The sequence below is a fragment of the Zootermopsis nevadensis genome, unplaced genomic scaffold (assembly GCF_977971745.1).
Source record: "Zootermopsis nevadensis isolate Lab colony 2312 unplaced genomic scaffold, Znev_1.0 Znev_ptg000023l, whole genome shotgun sequence".
NCBI classification, from domain to species: domain Eukaryota; kingdom Metazoa; phylum Arthropoda; class Insecta; order Blattodea; family Termopsidae; genus Zootermopsis; species Zootermopsis nevadensis.
This window is the reverse complement of record NW_028259155.1, coordinates 1551461-1579291: the sequence shown is the minus strand read 5'-3', so window position 1 is coordinate 1579291 and position 27831 is coordinate 1551461. Positions and strand designations below refer to the sequence as shown.

The 27831-nt window shown below is 38.7% G+C and overlaps 1 protein-coding gene and 1 long non-coding RNA gene across 2 annotated transcripts in view; one reads left to right on the top strand and one right to left on the bottom strand.

Annotated features, from left to right (window-relative positions):
• The window catches only part of LOC110834962 (metabotropic glutamate receptor 8), a 45670-nt gene that overhangs the window by 4965 nt on the left and 12874 nt on the right, over nucleotides 1-27831 (top strand). The window contains exon 2 of the mRNA XM_022074677.2: nucleotides 5789-5875. Coding sequence (XP_021930369.2) covers nucleotides 5851-5875 — 25 coding nt within the window. The 5' untranslated portion in view covers nucleotides 5789-5850. The remainder of the gene's footprint in view (nucleotides 1-5788; nucleotides 5876-27831) is intronic.
• LOC147872861 (uncharacterized) lies at nucleotides 17763-26484 on the bottom strand. Its single transcript, XR_015536629.1, has 3 exons — nucleotides 26354-26484; nucleotides 25910-26013; nucleotides 17763-18358 (listed from the first exon to the last, which is right to left on the bottom strand). It is a non-coding gene; the product is annotated as an uncharacterized LOC147872861 (long non-coding RNA).

Sequence of the window (27831 nt, the reverse complement as noted above, 5' to 3'; positions counted from 1 at the left end):
GAAATTGTACCACTGGCGGCAGTCTATTTTTAATACGTATTTAAAGATTAATAACTGATTCTGATATCGAAATTCAGATCAAAGTAAATGTAGGGGCTTGTAATTCAAATTTCGTAAACACTGCATTCATCCTTTTGAAGCCAAAACTCATCTACACATTAATGATCAGCTCGTACCGCATAGAAAACACAACACGCCTCTATTAAAGAGACCAGGTGTTTGATGTTTGTCATTCTGAGGATGATACAACATCCATAAATACAGTCCACGGGGGGAAAAAAACGCAGAATTATAAACTGGGAAGACAGGTGGTATATATAGTTACCACCGGATTTTAAAGTGGTATTATGTCGAGCGAATCCCTTGACATAATATGAATTAAAGTGAAGGATACACAGATCTTCGTTATGAGAGACTTAGAGCCGGTTAAGAGAGTGTTAATGTTTCAGGATGTAATTTAGATCGAAATTCAATATAAGCTGATTGTTCTCTGTCGAAAGAAGGATTGCCTACGCACCTGGTAGTGTGTTTATTTGTATTTTGTGGTTTCCGTGTCTCTGGACTGTGGACGTATCTCACACGGCCGCTTAATGTGACTCAGTTTATAAAAAAAATCGTGAGTTCTGCGTGGAATGCTGCTTTGTGTGTTGCTGGGTGCATTCACCTTTCAGTAGGCGTTGTGTGAACTCTAAAAATTCGCGAGATAATTCTGATCTTCAAATCGATTTGGTCAGTAAGATCGAAACCTAACCTAACCTGAAGGCTTAATGATTCACACGTGTAATTACGCGCACTCACCCCTTGTAGAAACCTCTCTTTGGTTGTTGATTTACAAGTATGATAAACCACATTAAAGCTGTTCGCGGAGACTACGTAATTATGTTTGCATCTGCACCAAACAATGATAATGGCTCTAATTGTCTTGTTTATAAGTAGCGATAGAAAATGTTGCACTCAGAGAACAGTCGAAGACTGCAGTTCTCGATCTCTAAGATCGGGGATCGATCTCTAAGATCGGAGATCGATATCTAAGATCGGGGATCGATCTCTAAGATCGGAGATCGATCCTTTCTTATCGAGTCGCAACTCTCAGGTGATTCATCTGATTTGTATCGGCCACGGCGCGTCTGACGTGAGAAAAATCCTGCTGTAAGTCTTAGAACATTCCAGACACATCAAGAAGCCTGGAAAATCCACTCGTTGACATCACGTACCTTTCACGGGCGAATGAAGTCGTAACGTGTGTGGAATGTGGTTGCGGTAGACGTCCTTAGGTTATCGTTTGAGTAAAAGTGTACGCACGGATATGTAAAGATCATTGTTAAAATAATTTTTTTTTTAAAGATAGTCTCATGATTTTGATTTTGTGAAACCGAGTTCACATGAGACCGCCACTGGATTCTATGCTGAGCAATATTAATTGATTATAAAATTTAGAAGGAATTTATTTACGATCTGCTTTAATATTATCCTCTCAGTTACTATCTTTTCTTTGGATTTGACGACTAAGAATTTGTAATATTAACTTTTATCTCTTTCATGGATCAGAGATTCTTGCAAATATTGGTATGGTCTAAACTGTTACAATGTAACATAGGTCCAGTATGTACAAATTACATATCGAATATTGGATCTACGTGGTATTTATTATGGTACAGGCTTGCACTCGATTGAAAGATCAGTTCGGAGGATAAGTCACAGATTTCGAAGCTGTGAGCCTGCAAATGGTCGGATGGAGGCATATTATTTATTTTATATTTTAATAGTAGTTTAGTTTTAATTTTAATATATATATATATATATGTATATAAATTCAGAATATCTATAAACCGCCGGACTTATCTATCATCTGTCGTCTCATTACAAGAAGTAATATGTTTACGTTTCTTCAAAAATAATCATTTATTCAAAGTCAAATATATTTATAAATTGTTGCACGAAAGAAATTTTCTCTGTAATTTTTCGTTATATATCGAGAGTGTACTATCGATTCGGTTAGTCGATATATTCTCTCCCACAAACGAGTTTAAAAGTTAAAGAACCTTATAAATTTTTAAGTATTTCACTCTCTTCTTCACCAATCCCCTTCTTTGCCTGTCAGGAGGAAGGTAATCGATTTCTTTTCGGTATTGTCTTTTCTATAAATAACTGTATCACAGAAATGGAACGAATCAATGAGACTTGTTTGTGACATCCTTCAAAGGAGGCTTCTGCGTGGATACTAATTAGACTCTAATCTTGTCACAAGAAGCCAATTAGCGAGTCAGCTGCTTACAAGACACTTTCTAATGATAGCAGAATGAGGATAAAGAACTTTCAGGATCACATTCCTAAGGCTCGGCGTTTTCCATAGTTACAGCTCGTAATATCTATTTCGACCTAATTAATTGCTTACGTATCGAATTCAAAATATCGATCCTTCAAGGTCCAGTATCTCACCTGGTTCAACAGTCAATAATAACTCTTCATTTTGTAAGATTCTCACCGCAAAACAGGAATCACTTTCTTAACACTTCGAAGTCGAAGCTCGTATTACGTAAGTAATAAGAATCCAGCCCGTACCGCGAAGAAAACACAGCACTTCACCATTACGAAGATCGACTGGTTAACCTTGTTTAAGGAAATAATACGACTAAAACGCTAATTAACCTTTGGAGCCGAAGCTCTTTCAAATGAAACTTAAGAATCCAGTCCGTACCGCGAAGAAAACACTACACTTCACCATTACAAAGATCAACTGGTTAACGCTGTTTAAGTTAAATTAAGGCTGTTCACTACGAAATGTAGGATTTGAGGTTTTCGTGGCGATGAGTCTGAAGATTACTGTCTTCTGGGTTGTTGCACCGCGTAGGCTGGTAGATGTTTACTGACGTTTCAGAGGTACTTGCTACCTCCGTCATCAGGGTGATGATTCTAGTTAACATTGGGCTGAAAAAGGGTTAGTAATAGTAACTTCGTTAAGTGTTTATGCTCCATATAGGCTATAGATGATCATAGTAAAGCTGTGAGATCAGTATCTCCTTCGTCGTAGCCCACTTAACAACGAGTACAGAGCGCGAGTTTTATTACCTACAGAGAGAGAGAGAGAGAGAGAGAGAGAGAGAGAGAGAGAGAGAGAGAGAGAGAGAGAGAGAGACTTCCTTTCGCTGTGGGGGATAAAGCGAGATGTGACTTCACTTAACCCAGAATGCGTTATCCCGTTAACGCTGTCTTGTTGGCTTACGAGGTTGCGATGGCTTTGCAACACCGAAGGGTACGTGAACTGTATTCCAGTGAGAATCCATTTTTTTTTTCAGTGATCCCATGTGTGTTCGTGTGCCGTGGAAATATGGCTCCCGGGTCCTGTGGATTTTACCAAAAACTGTGTTCTCGTAGCAGTATTTTTTTTTTTGGGGGGGGGGGGTACGGACTGGATTACCAACGTTTCAGAGGTCCTTTGTGCCTACTATAAACTACACGACACTTCAACCCCGAAGACAGCCATCTTCATACTCACCGCCGTGAAAACATCGAATCTTACATCCAATAATATCTTAGGTTTATGTTATTGTTTCAATAGTCTGATGATCCACACTCTTATTTTGAAAATGGTGATTACGATTACAGCGTAATATTTAATGTGTATTATAAAACAGCTTAGGGATGTGGATTGAGTTAATCTGGCTTAAGGTAGGACCCTATGTCGGATTTTTGTTAGCCTTCGACATCGATAAGACGCAGGGACATCGCTGACCAGCTGAGCGACCATAATCTTCTCGATAAAGACAGCTGCACGATGTTAGTTACCTCTGTTTGTATTTAAATATAAATAATATTATATTTTCGTGTTATTCCACATTTCTTGTCATATACAACCATTATTTCCCGACGTTTCGGACGTTCTGAGCTTTTGATCAGCTTTTGTTATGGGCTGAAGTTTGTACTGAGGTTTCAGGGTTTCTCAGAGCATTTCCTGTTTGACATCAGTGCAGCGCTGTTTTGGTCTAGTCACAAGCTTGTTTCCCTAGAATGAAATTAACCATTGAAGCCAACTAACGCCATAGTTCTTGAGAATCTGACAGTGTCATATCGTTTATTAGCGTATTTAAGATGCTGATGTAATGTTTGAAATTATTAGAGCTTGTAAATTGGAAGCAATTACGTTTGTACCGATATAATAGTAATTTTCGTACGAAAAATGGGCCCCTCCCCTCTACAAATAATCGGGTGGTTTGTATCGACAGTTCCATGGTCCTTGTTTATCACAGAAAAAGTTTCATTTTTTTAAAAAAAAAATTACTATTGAATTTTAAAACAGATCTCATTTGCGTCATCGTAAATATTTGTAATAAAAATATCTCTAATTTTTCAGAATCCTTGAGGATGTGATGATGCATCCGCAAATGATACCTGTTCTTGGGGCTCGTATGTCGTCGTACTGAACCTATCATCAGAATGTCACAGATAATATAACAGCTATTTAACCTGATGACGGCCTTGGCTTCTTAACTACACGCCAGCAAACCCATGATTTAATTGCGTTGTTATTGTAGTGACGGGGGCTGGGCTATGTATTTGCGTACACACGAGTAAATATGAAGCAACTATCGGAATATTACAGGGGAAAACCGAAGGTCTCTTTACCACCACAAATCCCACACGGACTGGCCTAGGAGCGAACGCTGGACTCCGCGGTGACGAATGTAAAGCGTATCTTCTAGAAATTGCGCGCAGTGGACTGTGGGTAATCTGAATTCTTACGAAAATAATGTAAACTGATGCAGGCAATGTGACCTTTAGTCTGCACCCTTAATTAATTCCCTAATATGAATCTTTTTTCCCCAGTCTTCAAACTTTATCATGATAGCTTCTTCATCGAATTGATATTCTGTTGAAGATTTGTACAGATTAAAACATCAACCAGATTGATAAATAGCTTGTCGTGTTTCTGTTTGCGGTCAATTGATGTGTGGTTCTTGAAGAAATGTTTCTGATCTTGAAGTAGGACCTAATTCTCTTGACAGTACTTTGTTCTGTCCATATTGTAACTAATTGTTTCTAGAAAGTTGTACAGTTTTATCATATCTTTGTTATTTAGTAACATTTTATTGTAACCAAGTTAGATGCATTTATAAAGTTGACTGTAACATCGTTAAATTTTCAATTATGAAGACGAACAAATGAGAGAATCGATTTTGCAGTTATATAAAGCAAACTAATCGATTTGAATGTAGGTTATGTATAATTATTTAGTGGATTGTATTGTCGCAAGGACGGCACTGTTGGAAAGTTATCTGTAACAGGATGAAAGAAAGGAGCTTCTAGAGACTGGAACGTCTTCCCGTGTGGTTGGCGTAAGGAAGAAGGCGAGGGAGTCTGCATTGTGAAATGTGACACGGATTCTGAAGATTGCCCTGAGCGTCTTTAAGTTTGCTACAACTCACTTTGGCCTCGGTCCAAACTGCATCCGCACACAGCGACCTCCACGGTCAGTAGGTCTCTCGCATTCCACGAGAAGCACCTGGGATTGTAACGCTGCGTGGACTCGTAGGCGGATGGATATCGATGTACCGTCTCGATATATATCGCTGCGATATAAGATCGAGAAAAAGAAACCAAGAAGCGTGATTGGTGGATACTGGAAGCAGTGACAATACATGCTAGACTGACGAAATACGTTTCGTCCGAACCCTTCTTCAGAAAGGAATCTGAAATGTTGTTGAACCCGTAGTTTTACGGAATTAGAAACTTAGATTTATGGATTTTAACATAAGAAATTCTGAATGCTGTTTAAATTTCTTTGTTACAGAAAATTCAACGTGTTGAATCTGTTTGCGAGAGGCTGATCACGTGATTTGCCGTTTCGGGGGAATGAACTCTACACCTCAAACATTACGTAAGTGTGTACTGCTCGTTAGCGATACGCTGGTTAGTTAGTTAGTTAGTTATAACTTACTGTGAAATGTCTAAATCTAACTCCGAATAAATTCCGAGCCAAAAAAATGGTTTTTATCTGAAAACCACGATGTGATTACTGACTTCAATTCCGATGGCACGCCTTGGGATATTCGTCATTGACGAATCATTTTACAGCCTATAATTGATCCAAATACGACCCTAATGCTAATGAGACGTTTATTAAAAAATTCATTCAGTACCAGACTAGATTGATTGCGATTCTATTTATTTTAATTCCTGGAAAATATTTTCCGCGTCATGGTTTAAGCACAGGATGTTTAATGGCGTATTTATTGCTTTGAAATACATTGTGCAAGAAGACGTCGAACCAGGTTGTCAGGTTGTGTATTCCGAAGGAACTGAGGGAAATCATTAAACATTAAAGTAATATGCAAGTTAGAAGTTGGCGGTCAACTGGAGTTTCTGCGTGTTAGCCCCTAGGGGCTGTTCTCTGTCTGTTCACCTCACGTTCCAAATTACAGGGACTTAACCGACCGCCCACTTTGTTTCTCATTCACTTGTAAGTAGGAGTTACCGTCTGTTCTTATTATAAACTTCGCTCCCGCTCTAGTAGATCCATGATTTCGGCATTGAGACACGAAGCAACCTTAAGGATGCAAATGCTAACGACTGTAATTCATATTTCGCATTTGAAATGAATGTTTGAAGCCAAATTTATATCGCAATTTCAGTTTATCTGACAGGGGGAGAAGGAGGATTGAACTGATATATACTCAATTAAACCACAGAGTCGTCCTTGAGAAGCTGATAGTCGTTCAAGTGATCAACACATTATCTGTCTTGTATGACACCCAAAGTTTAATTAATTAATCGTTACTAAAATTGATAACAGTACCAAAATAATTTTTCGTTTATGAAAGATATTAATGCATTGTGTTGATACAGTGAGCAAAGACACGAAATGAGCTTTTAAACTAAGAAAAATTTACGAAGGCAGTTTTTGCTACGAGATATATAAGGCACGTGTAAACATTTTTTAAATAGTGAAATACCACGGTGGTCTAGCGGTTAGAACGCTGGCCTTGTAATCCTGGGGTCTCGGGTTCGAATTTATAACTTGTGTTGGGCAAGGCCGTGGTCTAGGCAACACGGAGTTTTCCTCCGTGGCATCCCAACAATTACTCCATTCACACACAGAAGAAGGCAATGGCAAACCACTTCTGGATCATCTGCCAAGAACGTATATGAACAGGTCCCAGTCCGAGAAAAGGATGGAAGGATCCTGTTCATATGGACCTGTCGTCAGACAGAACACTAAATAATAAAATGTTTATGTAGGAACCAGCTCTAATTACGTGTCCATACATTAAATTTTTACGAATTCGTTTTTAAGAATTATTGTAGACGCATATAAGGCTTTAATAAAAAGGTACCCTTCTCGTGTTTACGTATTTGCGTGGTAGTTGATGTCCTGGTGACAACCACAAATCCTACGAAATATTATTTGTATTTTTTTTTGAATAAATTTAAATCGTATTTTTTTAGGATATTTTAATGTAGCGAAATGTAGGAGTTGAGCTATACTGTCTCTCCCCCCCCCACCAAGCGCCTGCATGGCGTATAGTGGGACGATGTTAATTACTTTTCTTTACCCGCATAAAAATAATCATAAATGCAACACCCACATTTTACAGCTGTCATTGGCCTAAATGCATTACAACGTTTCGTTAAAGATAACAAATGTATTTCATCAGTTGGGAGTATTTGCTTCGTAAGACTGCAGCTGATAGCTTTATTGTGTTAGGAGGAAGGGCTGGTCTCTTGTTTTCGGTACGCTTCTTAGAAATCTCTCAAGTTTTGTGGAAATGACGTTGTCACAAATAACTTCTAAAGCGAACATTGTTTGGGTTTTTAGAGGGACTCGTGTACCGGAAGTTAGCGACGAGATATACAAGACAGGAAGTGACTTTTTGGTGTACTCGCGGTTACGTCGTATTTCACCGCATCCAAGGACCAAGTAGCCCCCATGAGCTTGTGGTTTATGGATGATCAACTTGTGGTTATAAAAATTCTTCGAATAAAGTCAGGGTCTGTGTCGGGGAGGAAAATAATATTTTCTGGGCCATGGGTATTGAAAGTTTCTGAGGTTATGCGCCGTGTCGAGAAATTCGATGTTTAATTGCGTCCTATAATAACTTTGGGACAAACTCAGTCGTCACCTTCATGATGGAGGCGGTACAGACTACTTCAAATTACACGGCAAAACATTCCAGAAGACAGTTATCTACAAGAACCCTGTTGACACCCCAAAATGTAAAAGTAAAGTTTGTCCCACTATACGCCATGTAGGCGCTTGGGGGGGGGGGGAGTGGAGGTATAGCTCCTCTCTTCCTTGACCTCGGCACTAGATGGGATCAGTGGTCGGCATTACGCCCCGGCCGGCTTTACCCCCGGGAAAGGACCCCGGTTCCCATTGTAGAGGAGGCTGGGTGGGCCCCAGAGACGCAGAGGCTAGAGGAAAAATCCTCTGCCCCCGTCGGGGATCGAACCCCGGTCGTGTTAACACCCCATTTTCTCACATTTACGTCTAGTTCTTTCAATTTTTGTCTTTCATTCAGGTTTTAAGGCAATGTACTGTGTCCATGTCTTCTCAATCTTGATTATATTTACTAATAAGATCCAGTGAATCGCATTCCAGTTCCTGTAAGGACTGTGACAGGAGGAACATAAATACGTCGTCCTTGACTTTACCCCAGTTAATGAAAATCTCCGGTTGTGAGGTCGGGCGATCGTGGCGGACAGAAGCTTCAATGTTGGTTCATTGTTCTGACTCAGTTCGTTTCTAATACGTCGAGACCTGAACGAGAAATTATAAGTGGCCACAGCGAATCACTTTTGTGGCTAATGTTTTTTTTTTCTTTTAAAAAAAGTCTCGTATCTGCAGACCTACCGGGACTTGCAAATCTAACCAATCCCTACTTCACCTTTAAATCCATTTCTTCTCTGGTTCGCTGTGTCAAAACGTGTCCTCGGTGTAAGAGGGCAATTTCTTATTTGGAAGGTAAATGTTTTGAGATTTGTTGGTAACACCGACGGCCGTCTGATAAAACTCAGGAAGACCTTCTCCCCCCCCCCCCACCGCCCCTCTGGAGAACCCCTGATCCTTCCGGACCCTTACGCGTTCGCAGCTGCTAAGAGTTCGTCAGACTAGGGGCTTTTCTCGTCTGCTCACCCCCCCCCCCCAACGTTTATTTAAAATGTCACCCACCGTTCCTACGTCTTTAAACGATGTTGCCAAAATTGTGTCTCGCCTCTCCAGTTATATGACTCGCATTACTCCGTAATAACAGAGTATCTCAGCGTTCCACGTTTTAGGCAAGTGTTAACAGAATTTTACAGTCTAATTGGTAGCTTTACGACTGTACTTAAGTATCGCTGTGGTCCTTGCTGCAATGAAGTCACCCTGATGATGTAGGAAGTAAGGACCTCCGAAACGTTGGTAAACTTCTACGAGAAGGTGCTATATCCCTGATCGATAATATGCCTTGAATAATAATTAGCCTGATATTAGGCAAATATTGTTTACTTCCGGTGCCTGAGGGGAACTTTGGCAAACTACAAAAACCTTAGAATAGCCGGTCTCGTTCCGAGATTTGAACCTGGGAGCTTCCGGTTACGAAGCTGAAGTGCTAACCACTCGTCTTTAAAGTTCGGCGATACAGTATCATGTGATGAACATGGCCTGTTTTATTTATCGTGGACAGTTAGGGTCTTCCTCTGCGTGAATATCTTTAAGATATGTAAGACTTGAGGTTCTCACAGCGGTGAGTATGAAGATTTCCATCTTCTGGGTTGTTGCGCTGTGTAGTCTGGTCGATGTTAACCAACGTTTCAGATGAATCGCCCTGATGATGGAGGCAGTATGACCTCTGAAACGTTGGTTAACATCGACCAGACTACACGGCGCAATAACCCAGAAGACGGATATCTTCATCTTCAAGATACTTCGTATGAGAGCTAATTGTCTTAATTGTATCCCTGAAACTGTGATCATCCGAAATTGCTGTTAACTCCATGGAGTATGGCGGTCTCTTCTCGGGCCTTGTACTGTCCCCCCCCCCCCCCCCCCCCCCCGAGAAGCTGCCTGGCTAAACTGTTATTAATATCAGGACTGGTTCACAGCATCACAGCACCAGATTGTGTCGGCACGATCTCATAACACGGAAGATCGCCATTGGTCTGGTAGATCCTGTCACGTGGTACCGTGATTGGGCGAGCGGGTTCTAGAAGATTGCACGTGCATGGACCAGTTAATGTCCGGGGCTGGTTCAAATGATAGCAATCAGACATTAAATAGAACATTTCAGGATTTCTCTCGGAACATTTTTTTTTCTCCCAAGGAAAATTTTATTACGCGCATAAAGCGAAATCACAATGATGACCTGGTGATGTCTGTCCGTTCGATTTCTACTCGAGAACTACTTGGACGGATTTTCCCTATACGAGTGGAGCATGTCTCTATAAAAACAATAAAAATCATGAAGATTTCCGTCTTCTGGGTTGTTGCGCTGTGTAGTCTGGTCGATGTTAACCAACGTTTCAGAGGTCATACTGCCTCCGTCATCAGAGTATGAAGACTTCTGTCTTCTGGGTTGTTGCGCTGTGTAGTCTGGTCGATGTTTACTGACGTTTCAGAGGTCATACTGCCTCCGTCATCAGAGTATGAAGATTTCTGTCTTCTGGGTTGTTGCGCTGTGTAGTCTGGTCGATGTTTACCAACGTTTCAGAGGTCATACTGCCTCCGTCATCAGAGTATGAAGATTTCTGTCTTCTGGGTTGTTGCGCTGTGTAGTCTGGTCGATGTTAACCATCGTTTCAGAGGTCACACTTCCTCCGTCATCAGGGCGATTCATCAACAACCCAGAAGACGGAAATCTTCATACTCACCGCTGTGAAAACCTCAAGTCTTAAATAAAAATCATCTTGTCTCTGTGAAATTGCTTTCTGGTTTATCGGTGGGCACTCTGTATTATTTACAATCACATTTGGCGATGACTGTCAACTTCCCGGAGGGTAAATCAGCCGAAGGATGAAACTGATCTCTGACCTGTGTAAAGCGCCCACCTCATTGTTTGCAGGAATTGTTTACGAAGGCATTTTATTGGTTCGTGCTCAGATTACTCAGATTTCTGTGCTTGGATGTTTGCTTAGTCGTTTGTCGCTTAAGTAGGATTCTGTTAACTAGTCTTCTAACTACCTAGGAGTATGTTGAACAATAAAAAGAGACCATTACATCTCCGGTTTTAGCGGTCAGAACGCTGGCCTTGTAATCCTGGGGTCTCGGGTTCGAATTTATAACTTGTGTTGGGCAAGGCCGTGGTCTAGGCAACACGGAGTTTTCCTCCGTGGCATCCCAACAATTACTCCATTCACACACAGAAGAAGGCAATGGCAAACCACTTCTGGATCATCTGCCAAGAACGTATATGAACAGGTCCCAGTCCGAGAAGAGAAAAGGATGGAAGGATCCTGTTCATATGGACCTGTCGTCAGACAGAACACTAAATAATAATAATAAACACGCACAAAAAGTCTTTTTACAGGATAGCATAAATCTTTTAGCCTAAAAATATAAATATTATCTTCTTTCCACGGAAAATAAACAAATAATCCGAGTAACTCTGTATAAAAAACGTACTAGTAAGATGATATTCTTGATAAGCTACGCGAATAGAAGGTTTTTTTTTCATAATTGAACAACTAATCGTAATACAAAAGTTAATATGGCTAAGTATACTTAAAAATCCATATCATAAGAGTAGGTGTCAGTCCAAAACACGTGCCTTGTCAAAATGTGTCTGTTCCCATATCTGATTTTTGTCTGTATTTTTATGTACTTTTTAGATTGTGCTAATTGCAAATTTTGATATGATTAGTTCACGAAATCATAACAGCATCACCTAGCATTCTTCATAAATTACACCTTAAATCACTGAAATTTTCTCTTAGATTACTAATTCTGAAGAACATATAATTTATATTAGGCTCCATCGTCATTTCATTGAAATTATTTTCTTATTAAGATTACGTATATTTTGATCACTTGTTACTGGAAATTGTAGATCAACACCCTTAAACTTGTACCGAATCTCACATCCCACAAACTATTCATCTGTTGTTCAATTTTAAAAGGTTGTGACGATGGTGGATTACACTTAAAATTATACATTGCCTCGAATTTTTCTGTCTGAGGGGCCCAATTGAGTAGGTACCTCCCGCCTGAAGACGGAAACAGAACCAGTTTCCGAAACGTCGTACTGATCTGTTGGCTCAGTACGATATTATCCTCTGTTCATTCCTGTAATATCATCTGTTTACTTGGAAAGTCCAAACTTAAAGTAAAGAAATACGTAAGTGTTTAAAACACTTTAGACGGACATAAGTGGGAGATAATTTCATCTCAAGATTACTTCTGTGTGAGTACTTGGCTCATTGGGAAAAAACCACACACGGTGGACCTACTACAGATGATAATGACAGCTGACCACACAATCCTACGACGTTCTGAGTCAATGCCACGCGAGGTTTTCGTGGAAGGAATTAAGATTCGAACAGTGACCTATCAGTGAGCGTGGAAAAATCTCACTACTTTGCAAAAGGTCCATGCAAGATAGTCTTAAAGGCGTATAAAACCTCGAACTTATCTCAACTTGTAAATATTTCAGTATATATTTAAAAAACTAAGTTTGTGTATAGACTGAAATAATAAATAAATATATACTGAATTTTAACACAAACATGACGCATCTAAACTATAAACTTGCAAATATTTATTTTTAAAAGATGTGAATCAGAGGACCGCAATTTACTCAGTAATGTGTATAGAATGGAGGAGAAGTACACGTACTTAAAATTATATACGATAATCTTATCCTTTCCACCGTAAAACAGCAAAATGCACTTAGTGTTTTTGTACTATAAAATTAACTGCTCATGACCTCAAAGTAATGATACGTGTTTCGCCTTTATTGAAGGTTTTGATATCCTCAGAGCTTGTAAGTTTCAACATTTCTTGTCTCTTTCCGCTAAACGTGTTTTAACATCATCGTGTTGATTATAATGGTAAGCATACTTACTCTAAGCAAAATGGATGACCAAGGTAAGGACAAGACGTAAAGAAAGAACAAAGTGCAATTCCAGGTATAATTAGTTTAAACCGTGTGTTTAAATTTAAAAGGAAGATTCAAGCCTATGGACTGTTGAATTTTACTTATCAGAAGTTCGTTCTGCCGCCATGTTGCTATTACAGATTGTAGGAGAATGGAAAATATGATCCCAAGTAGGACCCAGGTGGCTTACCGTACATACCAAATTTCATCCATATCCGGCCAGTGATCTAAGATTAAAAATGCGGACTTACAGATGGAGTCAGCCCTAAGTTTCGTTCGTGAAGTTCATGCAAAGAACAGACAAAACGTGCTTTAAGAACTTGTCAGTTTTTATATTTTTTCTCTTCTGGAAGGTATTTTACTAAGGTCCTGAGACCCCTACGATCCAAAAACTTATGAAACGCGAGATTCATTGCTCTATACGTAACTCAGATCAATTCGGTTCCTATATTAGACAGTGCCGTCTATAACAGGCGAACACTAATAGAAATATACAGGAATAACAAAAAAAACATTAAAACGAGCAATGAAACAAATCATTTAGAATAATCTGTCTAGACACTTTCTCGCGCAGAGAAAGTGTCCTCAGAGTGGCCATTTATTTCGCCTTAAAAATCATTAATAACAAATAAATCACTGAGATGTCCCGTGGAATGAATTATTACCAAATTTGGACGTATTTAAATCGTGTCATAATTAAGAACAATTTAATTAATTATTTTTCTTAATAATATTATTACAAATAATACATTCTTTACAGCAGATAAATTTACGAATTACAAACATTATTAAAATTGAGATGATAAAGTTGCGTCATATTGTGATAAATATATATTTGTTTAAATCTTGTCAGTCTAATCACAATAAAATTCCTGTTAATATTAAAATATTACTATAATTAACATTTAAATATTTAAAATATATTAAATGATATTCTCTATCGAAATGTTCGATTTACATTAGAACATCACTAATGATTAATATTTAATAGGAATTTTATTGTGATTAGACTGACAAGATTTAAACAAATATATTATTAAAATTATTAAGTTCCACATCATATAATTGCTTTCACAATTCATAAAATAACGAAATTGCTTACAAAGAAACACAAAAGTGTTATAATATAAACGCCCAGCCTCTTAAAAGTCTATTGAAATCTGAAAATATGACGCAAGAATCTGACATATCAAACACAAACTTTATTTATACAGAGATTATTTATCGTCAGTTAGCGAAAATTTTCTTTGCACAATTTGTATCTTCGTGTGTTTATTTTATATGTAGTAACAAAGTATTAGTCTGTTAACCAGCAGAGACTCATTTCCCTGCATTTCCTAAGCACGTGTTTCAAAACCCCTCAGACTTTGTTCTTCCCATAATGCGAAATTAATGTTCTCATATAATACAGACTGGCCAAAATTGTAATATCTCGAAGGTATTAAAAACAAGGTCATTTATGAAGAAAAGTTGAATGCACAGTTAAAAGTTACAAATAAACTCAGTTCCATTTCGCTTTGCTGTTTCGTATCGTGTGAAAATTATTCGCTAAGTTAAAAAATCAGATATTCTTTGCGTGTAGAATTTTCCATGCGATCTGATACCTAGAAACAATTGAAAGACTGCTGTTACGTTGGTATTAAATATATTACAATATCTAGCTATTGTATTTTTTAAGAAAGTCGAGTGTGAGAACAGCAAGTCCGAAACAAATTCTGTTGTTTGGGTTATTTGTAAGGCTTAACGTGGCGGTTGTTGTAAACTTCCGATTGGGAGATGGCAACGACATTAATAAAACCACGAAAATCATTCACCAAGCCTTCTTGAGAACCACAAACCAGCTCTGGGAGACTTCTCGTCTTATTTCGTAGCAATATTTTGCATCAAATATGTTCTATTTCTAATAAAATTATATCTATTGTTATATTGAATCATCAGTAACAGCCATCCAGCGAAAACTCGACAAATTTACCTTAAATTAAACTTCCGAGACAATTACATTTCGTTTCGGTATCACTCACACGCATGCGTGAAGAAAATCGAGAGGTCTCTCAGGATAGCCAACTTTGAGATTCTATGTACAAAATGCGCTATTTTGCGTGCTGAAACAATCAGCTTACATTTAATCTCCTTTAATGCGTCCTTGATCTTTGTTGTGTTTTTGAGTCACAATATGTGTTTGTTGCGTGTCGACCCGAGAAGTCTACCTTACAGTGAAAGCCCGAGTTCAACACCCATGCGAGCCATATGAGAAACAGGGCGAGCAAAGTTTGACTAAGGAATTTCCCCTCGCGTCTTACTCTAGATCGACCTGAGAGACATCTGTTGACCTTAACGAATACCGGCCATAGATCATTACGTGAATTATTACGTGACAGTTTATTTTTCCTTCTTAAGAAGCTGATAGTTACCCAGATGTTAAGAAATTAACAGGGTTTAGTTAAAAAGGATGCTTTATTACAAGAATATCCTTTGTTGAGCTGAATCTGTAGATATTGTTGATCTGTTAGTAAATATTTATAAAGTAATACACACATTTCTATGTGTTGTTAAGTACAAATGAGACAAGTCGATAAAATAATTAAAGATTATGTAATTGTGGAGCGTCTGAAGGTCTCGCTGCCTCAGGGGGATTTACAAGGGCTGTGACGTATAATTTCTCGCTCAAGTGATCGTAATTGTTTCCCGTCCTGCACAGTTAACAGCACTGAAACACACTCCATTGCTTCAGAACTTTATTGTTGGCGAAAGATTACAGTTGAAGGACGTGAGTTGCCACGCTACGTGATCTGATTGGCGGAGTGATACAGACTCCGTCTAGTCAGTAGGTACCAACGTCTGCGGGTTCGTTCCTAGGAAAACACGCGTCTCTTCCATTGACTGAGTAGTAACTTCACACTTAGGTTAATCACTGTTGATGAAATAAATCGCCATTGGCCAGCTGCATCCATCTCCTATAAAAAAACTACGATCCATCCATCTTAAATTGAGATTTGAGGTTATCACGACTTTAAAGTTGTTGATCGTGATTTTCTTTTGGCGGTGATACCGTGTTGTCTTATACACAGTCACCGCCTCCATTTGAATTTTCTGCCCTGAAGAGAGAGTCGATATATTCCACCGAAACATTGTAAACTATTTATTTAATTGAATTACAGACGTACAAACAGTTCAGGGAGGTCTACAAGACCTTTAATCACTTACTCCTTATGGAACAGAGTCCATTCTGAGAAGCTAACAGTAGCTAAGACACTCAAGAAACTTCCTAACGTTTAATGCAACCCTAAGGCTCATTATCGTGTTCATAAGATTCTGCGTGAGAACTTTAGGTGTGAAAATTAATACGCAACCTTTAACTAATCACATTCTTATTGTATTAATTACATCTCACACGGCTGCTTCGCTCCACGTTCTGATTTTATGGAATGTAATCCCATACGTTAATTAGGGCGTGTCGTGGTTAAGAATGCGTGGAGTTTTACCTCATTTTCTCTGTGAGATCTCCGCTCCGCGTAAGCTAAGTGAGTCTTTATCGCAAGGCAGCCTGCGTCATTAGACATGTTGCGTGATTTTAACTCGCTAACGAAATACGTCATCTCACACGGTTTAAGGATCTCTTGTCTATTTGAAGGACTTTCGGAAAGAAATGAAGATTTTGTGCCAACGGTGCGTAAGAAATTATTGATCCTTCACGTTTAATCATTCTACCGTGTCAACAGTATCACCGCGAACTTCCGCGAAACTTTTCTTTTGTACCGAACGGAAACCACAGATCGTTTTAAATGAGATGGAACATTATATTTTTTTTAAAAAAAAAATGTATATATAATTTGAGCTGATATTTTATCGGTATGCTAAGAAACATTTTGATAAATGTTCACAATCAAATTTGGGTGGATTTTAACGCTAGCTGTACATACCGACGTTTCGGAAGAACATACGTCCTCAACACTAGCACCGATATCTTTACTGTCGTGAGGTAGTTGAACCCCCACAGAAGTTCAAGACATCTGTTTTGTTGTCTGATTTACGTGTAGTTCCAGTAATTTATCACTCGTCGCCCTCATGATGGAGACAGAAAACACCTCTGAAACGTCGGTGAACTTACCAGAAGACAGCCATCTTTGCATCCAGATTGTTTGATCTCTGATTCCGACGTGCGTGGTACCTTTGTCGTAATCACTAGTAACTTCTCGTGATTCTTAATAGAAACATATCGATCGATCGATCGATTGATCGAGATGCCACTCGATGTACGTATTTCTGTGAATAATGTGTTATGAAAATACATTCTGCAGACTAATGGTATAATCAGCATTGCCAACAAGCTGATATCGTCATATATTCTTTCGTAATTTTAAGAAACGAGAACCAAGTCTGTCCAGTCATCGATCCATGTTTCTATTTGGTCTACAAACTTCCTGTCTGCCTCCAGACTTAGGTTCTTGTCCAATGGGTACCGAGGTCCTTTGCCGGGGGTAAACGCGGTCGGAGCGTGATGCTGACCATTCACCCACCCCCATCTATCGCCGAGGTTAAGAATGAGCAGAATATATACCACCACAACCTTCCCCCAAGTGCCTACATGGCGTGTAGCGGGATAGCTTTTTATTTAACCTACAAATTTACTCGTGTTATTTCAAGTCAGAATATGAACTGTTTCGACGATGCATGAAATTCATTCTCACGATCGGCTTTGTGTTAGCAATTACAGAATTTTATTCTTTACAAAAAAAAGTTTAGTCACAAGACTACGGTGTCCGTAGTAATTTAAATAACAAACGACGTGTTGTTACAGACGTCATAACAGGTCCTTGATGACGACAAAAACTCTTCCGGCTTTAAGTGTAGGTCTTTACGACATGGCTTTGCTGCCTTGGCTAGTAATTCTTTCTTCAGTGGACCAAAAACTTGTATGAAACCCACTCTCTCAATTCTTGAAGTGTGTCTTACGATTAAAGTTCAGTTCGCTCGATCTGGTCACCAATTACAAGTTGGCGAGTATGAATGTCTCTGTGTTCTGGAAAATTACGCCGTGTAGAGACAAGTCATCTTCATATTCGCAGGTGTGATAACCTAAAATCTCTCAAAATAAGTCACTGTTGAAGTGTTGAATAATATACAGTTCTGTTGGTATAAGATGTTATTTGTTTCCAGTGTTGAAGACTGAAATAATATTAAAATAATCCACTTAGAGTCTCTATTAAAGCGTTAATGGGTTATCAGAATTTGAATTTCGATTATTGTTCGTGGTTTCGAACTGTTTTCGACGTGGGCGGACGTTGGTAAACCTGCAACAGTAAAATGAGAGACAAATGAATAATGGCGAGCGCTATGTATTTACGTACTTCCCTGGTCCAGTGTGTACCGTTATATAAACTGGCCTCGCTGCATTTTGTGATTATTGGAGATGACAAATGAGCAATTGTAGGAAGTGGACTTGCAGTAGGAACGTGCCTCAGGATATTTTAGGTTTAAACAACAAACATGAATGCTCGTAGACACGGAATTTTCTTACAACGCGATACATACTCCGAGTCCGTCGTTGTTAAACACAATCGTAGGTGGATGGGTTCTGACGCCGTGCGGACTTCAACCCTGAAGATGGAGACAGTATGGTACGCCCAGAGAGCTTCTGACCTGAGACGTATTGAATCAAGATCTAAAATTTGCCTTTTAGTAGAGATTAAATTGTTAAATAATTTATTTATTTATCGACCTAAGCGAAATGAACATTTGACATGTTTGTTAGTTTGTGACAGATGTAATGCTGGTGGTATGTAATATCTCGAAATGTAGTAAAACTTTATTGGCGAGTGTGACTTCAGAGGTCATTGAAGTCTAAAATTTCGGTAGGGATTATAAATTTTCTTTAAAAAAAACTCTTGATTTTTAAGCTCATATTTTAACGAGCTTTTTTATATTAATGTCGATGCTTTTAAAAATAAATTTTTGAACTGCCTTGAAGTTTCGCCTGATTTTATTCATGTCACAATGTAATAATCATTCCCTCACAGATAACTCATGAATATTCTGTCTTGAGACATGACAAAGACATTCAGAACCAGTGGGACTAGACACGTCGACAGGAAATGGAGTTTCTGTGTTCTTTGCTTCGCTGCTGGATATTCAGAGCTCTTAAGAATGGCTTCCGAGACACCGGATGTCGTTATTGAGAGGTGCTCGCAGACTCTACATACACAAACAAAGCCTTTCTGCTTTCCGAACATGTCCGTCCGCCTTGTTTCCCACCGAATCCGGTATTGAAGCCACAATTTAAGCTCATGTGTCTCTTGGGACAGCGGTTTGACAATTTTCGAGGTTCATTCACCCGAGTATAGGAAGAAATTACCTCGTATTATAGTTCAGAACGACCTCAGCCAAATACGAGTTTTGTGTTCAGCGTCATCGTCCAATCCACTGCCAGGTCTCCCCCGAATTATCCCGTACTTACAGAATTTTCGACGAAAAATATTACTGCCCTATGCAGTTTCCGTATAGCCGACGTTTCTACATTTTCAGACCGTCTTATTCTCCTTGAATTTATCTCCATAAAAGACGAATATGTTTCTCTTTATGAAATTTTGTCTGCCCTATAAGTTTCCCTCATCTAACTAACTAACTAACCAACTAGCTGGCTTACGGAACACGAAGTTTCATCACCGAACTAACCAAAACCCTCCACCGGACCCGGTCCTGGGCCAACAAAATCCAGTCTCCTTCAACTCCTATCTCCCATAGATCCCGCCTGAGATTATCCTCCCATCTACGTCTAGGTCTCCCCAGAGGTCTCTTCCCCTCAGGCTTCCCAAATAGTGGACCCAACCAACCAGATGGCTTAGGGAACCCTAAGGTTCATCACCGAATTAACCAAAGCCCTCCACCGGACCCTGTCCTGGGCCAACAAAATCCAGTCTCCTTCAACTCCTATCTCCCATAGATCCCGCCTGAGATTATCCTCCCATCTACGTCTAGGTCTCCCCAGCGGTCTCTTCCCTTCAGGTTTCCCAACCAGTACCCGGTGAACACCTCTTGTCCCATCCATGCGCGCTACATGCTCAGCCCATCTCATTCTTCTCGACTTAATCACCCTGACAATATTGGGGGAGCAGTACAAATTTTTAAGCTCATCATTACGCAGTTTCCTCCACGCCCCATCGTCTTCCCTCTTAAGTTTCCCTCATCTAGATCCAAATATTATTCTTTGAGTCTGTGTTCTGTTTTCGAGTTTCGCACTCATATAAAACAGCAGGTAAGATCGATCTTAGTGTCTTATACTGCAGTTTCTATAGGATGCAAGAATATAAATTATTCTGACAGTTGTAAGCTTTTCCAGAATTTAATATGGTCAATGTTTCTTTCTCGCCGATGTAATTTTCATTTGTTTCTTCTGCGTTGTTGGAAAATTTGCTTAAACTTTCGAGTAACGAGGTCAGGTACTGTCGTCGCCATCAGACTGTCAGCAAACCATTTTAGTAATGCCAGGAGGAAAGCTTTGTCGATTATCCTCTGCTGACCCCAACAAAGAGCCGTGACCGGCGGTACCTTTTCCATACCTAAAATCGAAGACGCGGATGGCACGTCTCAGTTTTTCCCCCCCACCGGAAGTGGCTTCACAAGTGACCGGAAGTGCAGAGGGTTGATTCACAGATGCTCTCAAGCGTTTCTTCCGCTACGTTCTTATTCTTCTGTCCCCTACTCTGGGTCTCCTGACTGAAACCTGCGCGGGGGGGGGGGGGGTCTGTCCCCCTGTTGTTTCGTATTTGTCGGTTCACTTGTTTTTTTCTCAGGCTTAGAAACCTGCGCTCGCATCTACGACAAAATAGATTTTTAAGATAGTGTAGTTGCGTCATATTGTGATTTACTAAATTAAAATTAAATTATTTGGTTATTCCGTCAAATCACAATGTATTTAAAATAAGATAATTAATATAATTAAAATATCATTCTGTGTTCCATATCGAATAATCGATTTACAATTGGAAATCGATTATTCGATATGGAACACGGAATGATATTTTAATTATTTTAATTATCTTATTTTAAATACATTGTGATTTGACGGAATAACCAAATAATTTAATTAAAATAGATTTTAATCGCGTAAAAATAAGACTTTTACAGTGTCGACGCTATCTAAAGAGCCTTTGGGCGTGGACCACTGAGAAAATGTAGTCGCCAGTTCAAATTCCAGTCTAGACATGAAAGTCATTTGCATTAGGTGCATTCTAAGTTCTGCTTAAATTAAATTTAATAAATCCTTGTAACGTTAGTGTTCAGGTGGGCCATGTCTTTCTCGTTATGATGTTAGGAAAATTGTAACAAAGACACAGTATCTTAAAAAGGACATATCATTACGATCTGTATGTAATTCTCCCCTTTGTGGTAGAAAATATTGAAACGTGGCTACTGTAATTTAAAAGTAAATAAATATTTTACCTCATACTGTATCAAAAATGTCACTGTCAGTTCACTGCTTAATCCATAATTCAGTGTAAGATGCACGTTATAAAAGCTGACCTGTTCGACGCCATTATGAAACAATCGATATAAGTCGAACATTTACGAACTGTTCAGTTCATGCGAGGCAAATTATTTACACGTGAGCATGTAATCCAAACACAATGGGAAGGAATTATGGGTTCTTTACTGGGTTTTTTTCCTTCCGAGACCTTTACCGGAAGCTATCTTCCGCCATAACCAGCCAGGTGCGTGTTTCTAAGACCTAAGAACATTTCATTACTCCGGCATCAGTTTAATCCTACAGTTTTCTTTAGGGTCGATTGGGTTACAGTCCCTCCGGGGTGAGATGAATGCGCTGGTTAAGTTTCTTATGTCACACGATATCCGGCTAGACGACAGTGGCCAAACGCTTATCGATATAAAAACGATCAGATCGAATATGCCAGTCTCGTGTTTCAACGTGCGATGTAATCTGCTGACTGATAACACTTGATTTAAATAAAAACACGTTATATCCCGTGTAAGTCATTTTTCGTGTCGTAGTCGAAGAGTTTACATTCTCAAGTGATTTTTTTTCAGGATTTTATATTAATATTTTAATATTTTCCGTCAAATCACAATTTTAATAAGATAATAAAATATATAAAATATTTAAAATATCATTTCACGTTCCGCATCGAATGATCGATTTACAAATTGGAACGTCTCTTACGACATGTTTCGGTTATATTTAACCGTCCTCAGGTATAAATTAGATTGGTAAATTTAAAACTCGAATTACAATCATTTACAATGTTATGCAGTTTGTTAAAAATGTTCTTATCAGATTACTCTTAACAAACTGCATAACATTGTAAATGATTGTAATTCGAGTTTTAAATTTACCAATCTAATTTATACCTGAGGACGGTTAAATATAACCGAAACATGTCGTAAGAGACGTTCCAATTTGTAAATCGATCATTCGATGCGGAACGTAAAATGATATTTTAAATATTTTATATATTTTATTATCTTATTGAAATTTGTGATTTGACGGAAAATATTAAAATATTAACCTAATTCACAATATGACGCAAATATACTACCTTAGGATTTTATATCTTCATAAGTTACTCACAGATCCATGTATACATTCTTCCTTTTTGCAATAAAGTTATTTCAGCCAATAGGAAGGCAGTATCGTGATTTCAGTTTCACTGGCATCCAGTGAGCTTGCCTAAACATAAACTTGAATTTACGATCGTGGAATTCTAGCGACTCGACTATAGTATGAAAGAACCTCACTCATTTCTGTTCGCTTTGAAAGACTGGATTCTTCACTACTCGTAATTATAACCTGAAGCCGCTTTAACAGAGAATTCTTGTAACCCGGGAACATAAATAAATGTTCTGTTAAAACACTTTAACTACTTATCGAATCACCAAGAACAGATTTTAAATCCCAAAAATGATCTAACTAATTAATTTAGTTAGAAGTTTTATGACGAAATGATTACGCCTGGTACACAGTGTATTGTTTTTGTCTTTTCGACGAACGGCTATTTTTATTATGAATATGATCTTCTAGTACAAATAATGATTTCTAATCACAACTCGGCCTCGAATAATTTTCTACTCTGCGGGAGGGAATTCCTTTAAACAATATTTGATTCTGTAATATATAACTTATTTATAAGATGATAGAGTTGCGTCATATTGTGAAAATATATATTTAATTAATTAATCTAATCACAATTTAAAATTTAAAATTAAGATAGTTAAAATACCATGTGATGCTCCTTATCGAAACATTCGATTTTACATTTGGAACATCACTTAATTTTAAATTTTAAATTGTGATTAGACGGACAAGATTAATTAATTAAATAACTTATTTAATTTATTGTTATTACATGCACGGAAATAATACTTTTCTAGACGGGCCGCGTGTTCCAAATGATATGGAACAGTTTGTGAGCTCTTGGAGGCGTCAAGGTTCAGTTTGTTGGCTAGCAAATCGATTTGTGTGTATATAACTTTCTTTAATTTGGTATTGATTGGTCGTAAGACCATTGACCTATGAAATATACATAAAGCTGTCACAGGATTAATGACAAAAACGCCAGAAATATATCGTGGAGTGGAGATTTAGCTTCACATACATCTGTGGAGGTGATGTAGGTGTTGAGCTTGTAGCTTGGGGCCGCCTTACCTGAGTGTCTTTCCGGGCTATGAGGTTGACCCTGGACTGTACTAGTAATGAAATATAATCAGTTAAGAATCTGTTCCCAGAACTGACTTGTATTAATCCGCAATCATACGAATCAGATCAAAAGACATTGAAGGTACTGATGGGAAGCCTCCGAGATGATGCATGCGGTCTGACGGATGCCCTCCGTGCCTGGGCGTAACAGGAAAAGAAACATCTGAACGTGAAGCAGCTGGTCTGTTGAGAATGGAATCCACACGGGGGTTTGGAAGCACGTTCATGAAGTAAAATCCACCAAACTCAACACAAATTGATGATAAGCCTCAGATAATTTATCATTTCATCCATAGTTTTTGTCCAAGCATTTTAAATTAGCAAACCGTATGAAATTTGAAGACCACGAAACCACAGTTGTATCAGCCATTTTTAGCCGCCGAATGGTAAATATATATACCAGCTGCTTTAAAAATCAGTAACTCTTCATGTTCGCCACGGTGGCCTAGCGGATAGAACGCTGGCCTTGTAATCCTGGGGGTCTCGGGTTCGATTCCCAGCGGTGCCCGAATTTATAACTTGTGTTGGGCAAGGCCGTGGTCTAGGCAACACGGAGTTTTCCTCCGTGGCATCCCAACAATTACTCCATTCACACACAGAAGAAGGCAATGGCAAACCACTTCTGGATCATCTGCCAAGAACGTATATGAACAGGTCCCAGTCCGAGAAAAGGATGGAAGGATCCTGTTCATATGGACCTGTCGTCAGACAGAACACTACAAAAAAAACTCTTCGTATTGTATTAATAATTTTTTATGATTCTCAGTTGTAAACATGGATAAATTCCTTGAGCAGCTTTTATGTTAGTAATGGTGAGGTGTTGTGTTTTCTTCGCGGTACGGACTGAATTGTTATTTACGTTACACGAGATTCGGCTTCACATATTCTTTCGTGAAATTCAGTTGTTATTTTATTTTTAAAAGACTTGAAAAGGTTATGTAATTCCCTCTCTGTAGTCCGATACCTGGGCATGGCCACATATGTCGCGAATAATTGCTTACTTCGAGACTATGAGACGTCCGCATTATAAAATAATAGAAGGCAAGGCCCGCTACGTGATGTAAAGAACTTTGCAATCGAATCGAACCACGTAAGGTTTCGGTTTAGTGTTCTCTCCGTTAGAGTTCGTGAGATTGTGAGCTCTGTTGTCGGCCGATAGTTACGTGGATGGCTTATTGATTTACCGAACTGAAACTGCACGCAATCACCAGACTAAATAGCAAAGTCTTGGTACACGTGCTGCCATCTGTACGCTACATTCAAACGTACGAACAGTTGCATATTTTTCGAAAAAGGTTTTTTGAACTTTGCAGTTCATATTGCATTTTAAATTGATGTTCTCCTTTATTACCGTAAATTGAATGTGTTTGAATTCAATTGCATCAGATTTATTTACGTGTGATGAATTGTGGGAGCCAATCCTTACGTATGATGCGACAACGCGCTTACATAACCATGGCCACTATCTGTATAATTGCCATAAAAATCTTTCTGCGTTTTCTTTGAGAATTTGTAAGTCTTATGGCGTATCTGTTCACGTATAGGCACCAGTTAGAGAATATAAAGAATAGTCTTTGTGCATAATTCCTTGTTGATGAAGTCGGATGTTGGTGATCGTGGCCGATATCTCGTTTCTTCCAACTCGCGAATTTGATCCCTTCGTGTGAATTTATTAGAAGTGTTGTGACGCGAAAGAGTATGAATTTTTAATACTTACCTGTGGCACGACGTCCATACAAAATTTCAGCTATTTCCGACAATCCAAGGTTTATTTCGAAAATTCATGCGGTTTACACTTGTTGGGTTGGGTTAGGTTAGGTTAGGTTAATGGGGCATCTGCGCAGTAGGTGATGCGCAGTGACGTGATGCAAGTTAATTGTGTCAAGGCATCGTATGTGTTCTATTATCGAATGCTGGAAATTAAAAACTCAAATATTTCAATATTCTTAAATGGGTCTTAGAGATGTTAAAATTTTATTTTAAAATATTTCAAGTGCATAACACCTTGTTGAAACATTCGGATATTAGTGATGGATTCTGATTACGCGTTTCTTCCACCTCGCGACTTTGATACCTTCGTGTTAATTTATTTTAAGTATTGTGACACGAAATTATATAAATTTTTATTACATACCTGTGGCACGACGTCCATTCAAAATTTCAGCAATATCCGACCATCCATGGTCTATTTCGAAAATTCGTGAGCAGGGCGCAAAGTTTAGGTGACGCGGATTACACCTGTTGGGTTGAGTTAGGTTAGGTTAGGTGAGGTTAGGTTAATGGGGCATCTGCGCAGTAGGTGGTGCGCAGTGACCTGATGCAAGTTGATTGTGTTAAGGCATCGTATGTGTTCTATTATCGAATGCTGGAAATTAAAAACTAAAATATTCTTAAATGTGTCTTAGAGATGTTAAAATTTTATTTTAAAATATTTCAAGTGCATAACACCTTGTTGAAACATTCGGATATTAGTGATGGTATCTGATTACGCGTTTCTTCCAACTCGCGACTTTGATGCCTTCGTGTGAATTTATTACAAGCGTTGTGGCACGAAAGAGTATGAATATTTATTACATACCTGTGGCACGACGTCCATTCAAAATTTCAGCAATATCCGACCATCCTAGGTCTATTTCGAAAATTCGTGCGCAGGGCGCAAAGTTTAGGTGACGCGGATTACACCTGTTGGGTTGAGTTAGGTTAGGTTAGGTTAATGGGGCATCTGCGCAGTAGGTGGTGCGCAGTGACCTGATGCAAGTTGATTGTGTTAAGGCATCGTATGTGTTCTATTATCGAATGCTGGAAATTAAAAACTAAAATATTCTTAAATGTGTCTTAGAGATGTTAAAATGTTATTTTAAAATATTTCAAGTGCATAACACCTTGTTGAAACATTCGGATATTAGTGATGGAATCTGATTACGCGTTTCTTCCACCTCGCGACTTTGATGGCTTCGTGTTAATTTATTTTAGGTATTGTGACACGAAAGAATATGAATTTTTATTACATACCTGTGGCACGACGTCCATTCAAAATTTCAGCAATATTCGACCATCCATGGTCTATTTCGAAAATTCGTGCGCAGGGCGCAAAGTTTAGGTGACGCGGATTACACCTGTTGGGTTGAGTTAGGTTAGGTTAGGTGAGGTTAGGTTAATGGGGCATCTGCGCAGTAGGTGGTGCGCAGTGACCTGATGCAAGTTGATTGTGTTAAGGCATCGTATGTGTTATATTATCGAATGCTGGAAATTAAAAACTAAAATATTCTTAAATGTGTCTTAGAGATGTTAAAATTTTATTTTAAAATATTTCAAGTGCATAACACCTTGTTGAAACATTCGGATATTAGTGATGGTATCTGATTACGCGTTTCTTCCACCTCGCGACTTTGATGCCTTCGTGTGAATTTATTACAAGTGTTGTGGCACGAAAGAGTATGAATATTTATTACATACCTGTGGCACGACGTCCATTCAAAATTTCAGCAATATCCGACCATCCTAGGTCTATTTCGAAAATTCGTGCGCAGGGCGCAAAGTTTAGGTGACGCGGATTACACCTGTTGGGTTGAGTTAGGTTAGGTTAGGTTAATGGGGCATCTGCGCAGTAGGTGGTGCGCAGTGACCTGATGCAAGTTGATTGTGTTAAGGCATCGTATGTGTTCTATTATCGAATGCTGGAAATTAAAAACTAAAATATTCTTAAATGTGTCTTAGAGATGTTAAAATTTTATTTTGAAATATTTCAAGTGCATAACACCTTGTTGAAACATTCGGATATTAGTGATGGTATCTGATTACGCGTTTCTTCCACCTCGCAACTTTGATGGCTTCGTGTTAATTTATTTTAAGTATTGTGACACGAAAGAATATGAATTTTTATTACATACCTGTGGCACGACGTCCATTCAAAATTTCAGCAATATCCGACCATCCTAGGTCTATTTCGAAAATTCGTGCGCAGGGCGCAAAGTTTAGGTGACGCGGATTACACCTGTTGGGTTGAGTTAGGTTAGGTTAGGTTAGGTTAATGGGACATCTGCGCAGTAGGTGGTG